The 10,606-nt window shown below is 42.7% G+C and overlaps 1 protein-coding gene across 1 annotated transcript; it reads left to right on the top strand.

Moving 5' to 3' along the window:
* The first annotated feature begins 1,870 nt into the window (after positions 1–1,870).
* On the top strand, positions 1,871–8,973 carry angptl4 (angiopoietin-like 4). Its single transcript, XM_018745891.2, has 7 exons — positions 1,871–2,436; positions 3,506–3,616; positions 3,746–3,836; positions 6,867–6,980; positions 7,220–7,315; positions 7,792–8,070; positions 8,162–8,973. The coding sequence occupies exons 1-7, from the start codon at positions 1,939–1,941 to the stop codon at positions 8,344–8,346; spliced, it is 1,374 nt and encodes a 457-aa protein (XP_018601407.1). The 5' UTR covers positions 1,871–1,938; the 3' UTR covers positions 8,347–8,973.
* Positions 8,974–10,606: the final 1,633 nt, after the last annotated feature.

Raw genomic sequence — 10,606 nt, forward strand, 5'->3', positions numbered from 1 at the left:
CTTCTTAAATAAAACACCGTATTATCTTTAAAGCAAGAATCTGCTGTTGGGAACTGTTATTTGTGTGCCAGTATTAACACGATATTCAAATAAAGGACTGCATTGTCAAGGGGCAAGGCAGAAAATGACTTTTTGTGGAACTTAATGAGCTCAAAACCAACTCCCCCCAGCAGTGTTTGGAAGATATAAAATACACATCTGTGTTACCACAAAATAACAGCTTACTGTGACGCAAAGTAAAGGGGAGAAACATTTAGATCATTCTTTTATATTATCATCTGTTGCACTTTAAACAGTCAAAATCAATAAATATAAAATTCTGTCATGTTACATCTAAACAAAGATAATTTATCCCCACCAACTGCAGACGTACACTGTGATGGCTGACATTTGCTATAATAAATGTTTGGAAATTCACCGAATCTTATTTAGAAATCAGAGTCCAATATTGCATTTTTAATTTATTCAGTAAGTCTATTCACTAAAGATAATAGCCTGTTTACCTGTAGCCATAGAATATCATCACTGCTTTTTCTTTATTGTTACTTTAGATACTTTAAAGATTTTCCTGACACCAGGAATCACACTTCTGGGAGAAAGTACAAGCTCTGCTGCAAATGGTTTGGTGAAACACGGTATGCTGAAAAACTGAATACCCTAACATGAAAACCCTAGTGATTTTAACATACGTGACAAGTTACTTCAGCTCAGCTAAGCAACAACACAGCTACAAACTGGGAGGAAGCAAAGGGTTAATTTTTCTCTAGCCAGGACTGCCTGTACACGTGCTGTCCGTATGCTCTGGTCGTGCACAAGTGATGTATAATACAGGAATTTTGTGTGCCTGAACTTTCCCCTACTTCTCACACTGTTCCTGCCTCACAGCACCATTTTACCACATTCCACACGGCACGATGCAGGGCGGCCGACCACACAGAGCACTACAGGCAAGCCTAAAGTCCAGCTGCACTTCAAGTGTACACAGTAAAAAGCCATCGTTATTCATTTCTCTTTCAATATTTCAGTTCACTTTCAGAATGAACAGACGCATTGCTCGAGGATTTACATTTTGTGATGCTAAAACAGCACTGGTCTAATAGATGTGTAATAGACTACACATTTCCTTTATATGAAATTTACTTTACAACATAGCAAGTCCTTTCATTAAAAAAGCTTTTGTTTTTGTTTTAGTGTTAATAAAAGATTGCATTCAGTTAATAATTATCTAGAAATGTGTGCAGTTGTGGAAGAAGTAACCAAGTTAAATTTAACTTTTTAAGTATATACAATTAGTAATTTATTTATTCTTTGTTTTGATATGAATTACAGAAAGTCAGATTTGTATACTGGAATTAAATTTGAAGTAATACAACAAAATGTTAATAAGCTTTTAAATGACAACATGAATCAAAAATAAAAGAGGTTTCTGGATAGGACTTAAATAGTAGTTCCAGAGCACAAGTGATTATATATTGATGGGCCAGAGTTAAAATAATTACAGTATAAAAAATTTGGGTGGAAATGATTAAAATTAAAATGAGCTAATAGGTTTTCATCAACAGTAAATAGAAAAAAAAGTTCACGCATTTTAAATGAGCAAAAGGAGACAAAATGTCTATTTTTCACGTGAGACCACTTTCTTTGGCCTCGCACTTGTTTTTAATGGTACACGCCAGTTATTATTTTACAGTAAGGATGTAAAGGTTCATGTTGCATCATAGTCTTTTTTGAAGCTTTGTGAAGGTCCTCTTTTGAAACACAGATGATGTACACGCCTCTGCTGTGGAAAGAGCCAATCAGAGTCTCTTCCTTGAAGGACTAGGAGAGTATAAAAGGCAGGGTGTGCTTTTTAAATGACACAGAGCTCATATACCTGAGACCAATCAAGTATCTGCTCAGCAACTTCCACTAGAAAGAAGAGATCCAAAGAGAACCAAGATGAAGGCTACACTCATTCTGTGCATGGCACTCCACACCACTGTTGGGATAGGTTACCTTCTCGACAGGGGTGCCACAGCGAGGAAGGAGAAGAAGGTGCAGTATGCCTCCTGGGATGATGTGAATGTGATTGCACATGGACTTCTGCAGCTGGGCCATGGCTTGAAAGAGCACGTGGACAAGACAAAAAGCCAGATCCGAGACATCTCCACCAAGATCAAGCTGTTCAACAGCACCGTGGCTGAGCTTGGCAAGCAGACTCAGAACCTGAAGACAGACGGAGAGGCGCTGAGGGCTCAGGCACAGCTGCTGGAGGAGCAGGAGAGCCAGGTCCTCAACATCTCCTCTGAGCTGCGAGAGAAGACTGAAGAGCTCCAGAGAGAACGGCTGCAGTTTCACGAGAGGATAGGCAAGCTGGAAGAGAAGGTGGACGGCATCCTGCAAGGAGAAGGCCTGGAGATCCACACCAACAACTACACCGATGCTGGCATCATACAGGTAAGGCTGCCTCTCTCTCCAAACTCTAAACTCTCTTTGGAAACTGAAAACTACCTCCACTGCAACTTTACCTAAGTAGGCAAGTGAACTCAAAATATAGGTTATACTCACATATAAAGATGAGTACAACTCATTTTCAAGACAAGTTACAGGCCAGTTTTAAAATAAAAGTTCAAAATGCGTATTGAACGTTTTATTTATCTCAACACTAGCATGGTGTGCAAACCATGCAAATATGCAAAGACAGTATGGCAACTTTACTTGAAGTTGAAATGTGAAATATGCCTGGCCTACATGATCATGGTAAAATCAATGGGGGGATACAATAAGTCCACGCACAGGTCTCCTAACAGAGAGGAAATATTAATACACCATCATTCGTTTGCTCGGATAATATTCACACTTCTGTTATCATTTATATCGGCGCAGTTAAGTACAGTGTAGCAACTGCCGAACTGGAGCTGCTCAAGAGGAAGGAATTGCGTCTTCTCCCGATAGTTCCACTGGGATCATGTGAGGACAGGACACAGAACACCGGGTCTTCTGCAGCGGCCCCCTCGAGTCCGGTCGCGAGCGCGTGTTGTGGTCTGCGTGGCGCGCGCTCGAAGCATGCAGTACGTGCGCGGAGGCGGCGCGAGAGCCGAACAAAGGGATTGCGCAATGTCGTCAAGGGGAAGGCGATGCGGTGACCACCTGCACGTATCCACTAGTTTTTCAGCTGCAATCCCAGCTGAAAACTTTTACAGCCAAGGTGAAGTTTTAAGAATTTTAGTCCCAAGTCGCCCGCCGCGTTTTTTTTACCCAGAGGAAAAGTTACACTGGACTGGTAAATGTCAGCAATTCACAATGAATGTCTAGAATCGGATGTTGAGATGTACGTACGTCGCTTAGTTTGGACAAAAGCGTCTGCAAATGAATAAATCATTTATTAAATGTAAATAAGTTTTTAATTCAACAAAAGTACAGCTCCTGAAAGCTGAACAGGGAGGGAGTGCTCCGCTGGAGAGGCGCACATCCTGCACCTGAGGAGTGGAGAAGCACCGCCGTCATGTTGTGGTCCCCTTTTCAGTGGATGCTGGAGGCGCAGAACCGGCGCATCGACGAGCTCGTGGAGCGGATCCGGGAGCAGCAGGAGAAGGTGGAGAAGCAGAACGTGCGCATCAGGCACCTCCAGAGCCAGGTCAGCACGTGAACCATTTTAAAAGCACTTCACTCCTGTCTCACAAATCCACCTCTTATCCTAATCAATGGCAGCGCAGTTAGCGTACAGCAGTGTCATCACATACATACCAGTGTTTGTCCTTCTCAGATGAAGCAGAGGAAGGAGAGATCTTCCCTGAGACGCAAAGAGGAGGAGATCGCCTTCAACAGCACCGAGGAACAGGGAGATTCCCCCAGCGGTAAGAGTCCAGATCTGACTCTTAAGGTTTTGACCGCCGACCACTATTACTCGTGTATCCCAGAGTTTGACACATCCTATAAGCTCATTACAGTATCCATGAGCTGGAAAGTGGCAGGAGCTCTCATTAACCTGCAGAAAGGGTTAATTTAATTAGCATCTTAAACATTTCTTCACTGCCAAGCAGAGGAAAAGCACTTATATGTCCTAGAATGGGACTTAAGGTACAACAGAAGCCTGGTGGCCCATTTTCCTATGTTCAGTAATGCCTAACGTGTCTCCAACACCACCACCCTCCCCCCCTCTTTCCTGGTAGTGTAGTGGTTAGAGCTGCTACCGTTGCATGGTCAAATCCCACCTCTGGCTGTATTACCGTTGAGCAAGGTACTTACCCTGAATTACTCCAGTAAAATTACCCAGCTGTAGAAATGGGTGAACACTTGTAGGGACCTTAACACTGAAAGTTGCTTTGGGGAAAGTGTCAGCTAAAGGTATAATGCTTATCTTTTGGTCTTCAGTACTCTAAAAATTAACAGCCCCAATAGGAAGAAGGTATTGACCTGTAAGCAAATTTCTGAATTTGATACATAGACCCCTTTATGCCATATTTCTATTTATATAGCTGTTTAATTAACAAGGAGTGGTGCTATAAAAACCAGTAACATGGAACAGAGCACAGAAATGATTTTCAGCTTCACCATAACCAAAATCCATGTGACCGAGTTACTTTATCACTACAGCATAGCTATTTAAAAAGAATGTGGACCATAACAGTTTCTTTTATTGACAGTGTAGTCAGTCCATTGTTTATAAAAGTATCACTGAGATTTTGTGCAGCTGGTGTGCACCCAAAGAAGTTCACATTTTTCTCCAGCAGTAACTGGATTGTTGTGACTGACCTTATCAGTAACCTACACTCTGTTGTGGAAGAACGTGTATTTGAGCTGGATTGCGGACCGGTTGTACATCAGGACAGAGACTCACACTGTGGCTGGGAGTCTGTAGTGAGCAGAAATATAACGTTACAAACCTGTTGGTGTTAGATGATTCTCATTCATCAGTTTCTACCACCTAGGATGTGCTAAACAGTAACTGGGTGAAAGGTGAACCTCGAAGGCAGTGTTAGGGGTTGGGGGGAGGGGGGGTGCTGGAACACTGAATCCAAGAGCACAATGTTAGCTTAGAGGAAACTCCATGATGTCAGGAGGATGTAAAGAATGCAGAAGAAAACCATTCCCCCCCCAGGCAGCCCAAATATGTGAGAGTTGATGAGTTCTGCTGGAACAGCATGAACTCTGATTAGGTTGTCATTTCAGATGGTTTGAGCACTGTCTTCGTACGGAGCTCGAAGACAGGCCACCAGCCAACTGGGGGAAAGTTTAATTCTGCTCAGATGGTTCAAAATGGTGCTGAGTAGGGTGGTGGTGGGGAGAACAATGGCTTAGCAGGAACCCAGTGAATTAAGTAAAAGCACAGCCAAGTCAGGGAATAATATTTATTAATTTCTCGTATATTTTTTTTTTCCGAACCGCTTGTCCCATACGGGGTCGCGGGGAACCGGAGCCTACCCGGCAACTCAGGGCATAAGGCCGGAGGGGACACACTCAGGACGGGATGCCAGTCTGCCACAAGGCACCCCAAGTGGGGCTCGAACCCCAGACCCACTGGAGAGCAGGACCTGGTCCAACCCACTGCACCCCCTTCATTTCTCGTATAGATTTATACAATTTTATTTATAGATATTAAGTAAATGCTTTAGATATTGTTAATTTTGATACCAGAAGTTGGCCCAAATCAGTTTGCAGGAAGCACACCAGACTCGTGAGAAAGGAGGTTTAAATTGGACTACTGCCATGTAGATGAGAGGTCACACATAAAAACCAAGAAGTGATTCACCAGACCACAGTACAATGATGGCTAAGGGGAAACCGTGACGTCACGATCATTTGGCAAGTGCCCGAGAAGAAAGGAAAAACATGCACAAACACACATGCGGCCTTCTCTGGTTCTGAAATAGGTGAGAGTTCACAAGTCCTGACCTGAGCCAACCCAGGAGCCAAATACAAAGGGATTAGTGAAAAATGCAGCAGGAGTGGGGGGGGGGGGGGGGCAGGGGAGGGGGGTGTGCGGAAGACCGCTCTGATGTTCTCAAAACGTGACGCTTCTTACAGCCTAGGCCAAGACGTCATGTGTGGTAAAACCCTGGAATTGTTTAAACTCATGAACTTTGCACACACATTTTGTTTTGAATACTCCAGTCCTTCTGCACAAAAACATGCTCAGGCAGCCAGCCATTCAACAACAACTGACCTTTGCCCTGGTTCGGTCAGAGCCAGACAGCCCCCACTGTGGCCCAGCCCTTTGCCATTATCTGTACATCCCCGTGCCTTTACAGCTGCTGCGAGAGAAAAGTGCGCCATAAAAGAGCAGCACTTTTATTAAGTCTCCAAACTTCACACAGCTGACAGTTCCCTTTGTTCAGGGATCAGTCTATAAATGGACACACATCCTTATGTACGGATACGGAGAGTCAGCATACCGTCACACGGTATGGACACACAGCGGCAGATCTTCACTCCACACTTAGTCGGGAGCGATCAGTGCCAGGGACACGTGTTTACTATGGCACTTGTTTGGGCAGGTCAGCAGTCGCTCTAGAGCAGAAGTAATCTCTCTTCTTTGGGAAAACACAGGGACACAACCCAAGTTCTCTTACACAAGACAGATAAGACAGTGTTTTGGTTTAATTTTAAAGAGCAAATGTACCGAATGAGATGAGCAAATATTTAGACACCAAGGTAAGTTATTTTTACAATCCACAGATAGTACTGAGCATTTTTTTTTTCCACTTGTGAATAAAAATTTACCATCCTGGCCCTCTCTACTAATGCTTATAACTTTAGGGATAATAAACTTTGACCTGAGGACATTGCTGCTTTAATGCTGAGTTTAACCAATTAATGTGTGACTAGAATAAGTTATATTAATTGAAAAGCTGTGAGTTTTGAACCTGGTTTTTACCATGTTTCAGAGGTGGCACCGGACTGTCACCAGCTGTTCCTGAGAGGAGAGCACACCAGTGGAGTGTACACAATCCAGCCACTTAATTCACAGCCATTTGAAGTTTTCTGTGAGATGACTTCTGGTGAGTGGAACAAAAAACATTTCCATATTCATTATTCACATTAACATAGCTCAGGTGATTAAGCCTTGACCTTGAATGACAATAAAAATGATCTGCCTTAAGTTTAGCAACCTTGACATTTGCATCCTTGGTGATCAGCTTTGGGTTCCTGCTGCTGGCACAGGCCGGGGCTCCACCGCACTCCTACTATACAGAAGGCTTCTTGCTAATCCTCTCTTTATCTGCCTCTCCTCCTGCAGAAGGTGGATGGACAGTTATCCAAAGTCGCTACGATGGCTCACTGGACTTTGACCAACTGTGGCAGGCATACCAAAGCGGTTTCGGCAGCCCTTACGGTAAAATTTCACTGCATTTTCTTATACAAGCTTCTGCGAATAACCTCATGAACCTCCAGGATTCCTTCTGTGTAACTTTTTACACAAACACAAATTTCCATGTCTGACCCGTGCGATTCTGGATACAGATCTTTCCTTTAGAATCACACCAGAGTGTAAGTTAATGAGGCAGAAGAGATTTACACTAACAAGGGATTGTAGATGTGTCATAGATTTAGCAAATCCCATTGGGAGACCTGTTATAAATACGTAATCTAATCGCTATTCTGTAATCCCCGTTGCTAAAGTTACGTCTAGAAGTCACTTACCAAAGTGACTTCACTTTCTGAAAGTGATTTAAACTAAGCACAGAGATCCCATTTTGGAAGGTCACAGTAGCTCTGTAGAATTATTCCAAAGATGATTTTTTGCATTAAGACATTAAGTCTCAGAAGACAAGATGAGAGACAGGAGTGTAATTGGAGGTCATTCTCTAGGTGAATTCTGGCTGGGGCTGGAGAAGATGCATGCCCTTTCTGCACAAGGAGAATATATTCTGCTGGTGGAGCTGTCTGACTGGAGGGACGAAATAGAATCTATTCAGTACCACTTCAGCATGGGCGGACAAGAGAGGAACTATTCCCTGCACCTGAAGGAAAGCTCTTCTGGGAACCTGGAAAGTGCCTTGAACACAGATAGCACCGGGCTGCCCTTCTCCACCCGAGACAAAGACAATGACCAGAGGGCAGACATCAACTGTGCCAAGCATCTCTCGGGTACGTTTATGAAGATGCGAACGTGTACACAGTAATGGATACAGTCTTACAGTAGATTCAATAAATGTCCAATTTTATCTTCCTGCTTCAGGTGGCTGGTGGTTTAGCAACTGTGGCCGCTCCAACCTGAATGGCAAGTACTTCACTGGCCCCCTCCCTAAACAAAGGCATCAGAGGAAGCAGGGGGCATTCTGGAAAACCCGACGGGGACGATATTTTCCCCTGAAGACCACTGTCATGAAGATAGTGCCAGCTGAGATTGAGTACAAATCATAGTGCAAACTTGGAGCAAACTTTTCTAAACATTGTGGTGTTAGAGAAAAATAGCCCAGGACTATTGAAGGTATTTGTCCCAGAGCCTTGACCATGGACTAGACAGAGCCTGGCTGTTTTGGTCCAGAGATAGTGGTTAAACAAATGATGTAGACGACTTTCTAATGCTCAGATACTACAGAAGAAAGGACTAAAGCAATCATTTCACCACTCAGTTTGAAATATTTCTTTTTAAATTGTTTTGTTTTGTAGATGCTCCTCAAAGTGTGCTGTTATCTTCTGCCAATTGAAAGATACAAGTTAGAACAAAAGCAGAGTCTGGTTTCCCAGAATGCCTTTGGTGACTTCATCATCTGAGGGTCATATGAGTGGTTCATAGTGGAGGGAAAGGTGTCATGTGACCTTGCAAAGAACAAGAAGCAAGCAGTCAAGGGGGTCTTCAGAGAACTCTAGTCATTCCCTCTTTCTTAAGAAATGAAGCAAAACACTTGTCTTTAGTTCATCCAGAAATAAACAGGTCTTATTTTTGTTTGACAAAAACTTAAATGGTAGAACTGATTTAGAATGTGCAATTATGTATTTATAAAGAAACTTACAATTAAAGTTTAACTCTCTCTCACACACACACACACACACACACACACACTATCAGAACCGCTTGTCCCATTCGGGGTCGTGGGGAGCCAGAGCCTAACCTGGCAACACAGGGTGTAAAGCTGGAGGGGGAGGGGACACACCCAGGACAGGACTCCAGTCTGTCGCAAGGCACCCCAAGTGGAACTCCAACCCCAGACCCACTGGAGAGCAGGACCCGGTCCAACCCAGAGTTAAAGTTTAACTGTAAAGTGATAACATTTACTCATTCCAGAACCAGAGATGGGTCAGCTTAACTCTTACCTGTACCTACAAAATATGGTCATGGATCAAAGTGCGTCCTAAATGACTTACCGTCTGTGACTTGTTTTCCCAGTCACATTGACTGTAGCGGTGCCCTGTTGCACCTCACTGTAAATATTAACAGCTCTACATTTAAGGGTCCTTTAGTAAGGTAAAAAGTTTGAATTTTATTTTTATTGTAACAGCTACATTTTCTGTGTTGTGTGAATGTGTACAATGTCATGGTTTTGTAACTTAAATTATGTAAAAATAGAAAATGTACATATGTTTGTAATAACTTGTCTTCAGTAATTTATATTGAACACCTTTTCTAGTTTCAGTTTCTCTTCAAAGTGAACAAAGATGACCACTGAAAAATGAACTTTTGTTGTACCAATAAAACCAATAAAACTTTAATTCCTCAGATATCATCTTTGGATGTTTAGGGCTTCTAGTTCTAGTATTAGTGGAGCAGCGCCCATACAACGTACAGTCACAAGTGAGTATAGCAAATGTCTCAGAGGTGCCTCACACGAAAACTGCACTCGAACAATCAGCCTTGATCACAAAATGTGTTAAGCTGTCTGACAAGACTACAGCAAACAGTGAAGCCACTTTTCCCATCACATTCAATGTCCACCAGCTCAGAGAAAATTGCATTACAAGCTTGGTTAATCTCATAATGCGCTCCAACATGCTGAAAGATGTGTCTTGAAAGGTGACTGCCTTTGGACTTTTAATACATCTGTGGTTCTTTATCGCCTTCCATTGAATTAATTCAAATGAACATATTTAAATCCATTAGCTTATGGGACAATCAACATGCTTTGTCCAAAAAACACTGATCATTTCCCCCGAAAACAGAGCATTTGTGAGGAACATACTTCTTTAAAAGACAAAATCAACAAACCAGAGGCACGCAACCATTTACTAAACCATGCACTGAATCTGACCTTGGGTATGATAAAAACAGGCAACTATAACCATCACAAATCTGAAACATAAAATAGACAAGCCATCAAAGTATATTCAAGCAAGTTGGGTTTGCATGGTATTCTCAGATGAAGCCATCATCCTCCTCTTCTATTAGGGATTAAATGAAAGTCAAGCAAAGACCATGACTGAAAAAGGTATAAAACAGTTTTCATCATCTGGTTTTTAATAAGGCACCGTCAGTCTCTCTCAGAGGGCCAGTCTTTCTCTTGCCACAGCTATAAAAATAGCAATTACACATAGGCAGGAGTGTTTTCCAAGAGGCAGTAAGCACCTTGACGATCACCTACGTATGTTGGTGATTAAAAGCTTTTATTACCGATACATACAGGCATGTGTCCAACATCCACAGTGCCAAACAAATAAAATAATTGCGGTGTCTTGCCAAGGGGAC

Source organism: Scleropages formosus, chromosome 9 (genome assembly GCF_900964775.1).
Source record: "Scleropages formosus chromosome 9, fSclFor1.1, whole genome shotgun sequence".
Taxonomy (NCBI): domain Eukaryota; kingdom Metazoa; phylum Chordata; class Actinopteri; order Osteoglossiformes; family Osteoglossidae; genus Scleropages; species Scleropages formosus.

What these genes read in the sequence shown, in the direction of transcription:
- angptl4 (XM_018745891.2), top strand. Translation starts at nt 1,939, where the DNA reads ATGAAGGCTACACTCATTCTGTGCATGGCACTCCACACCACTGTTGGG. An exon ending in CGGTTTCGGCAGCCCTTACG is followed by an intron (nt 7,316 to 7,791) that starts GTAAAATTTCAC and finishes GTCATTCTCTAG; the next exon opens with GTGAATTCTGGCTGGGGCTG. An exon ending in CTGTGCCAAGCATCTCTCGG is followed by an intron (nt 8,071 to 8,161) that starts GTACGTTTATGA and finishes TTCCTGCTTCAG; the next exon opens with GTGGCTGGTGGTTTAGCAAC.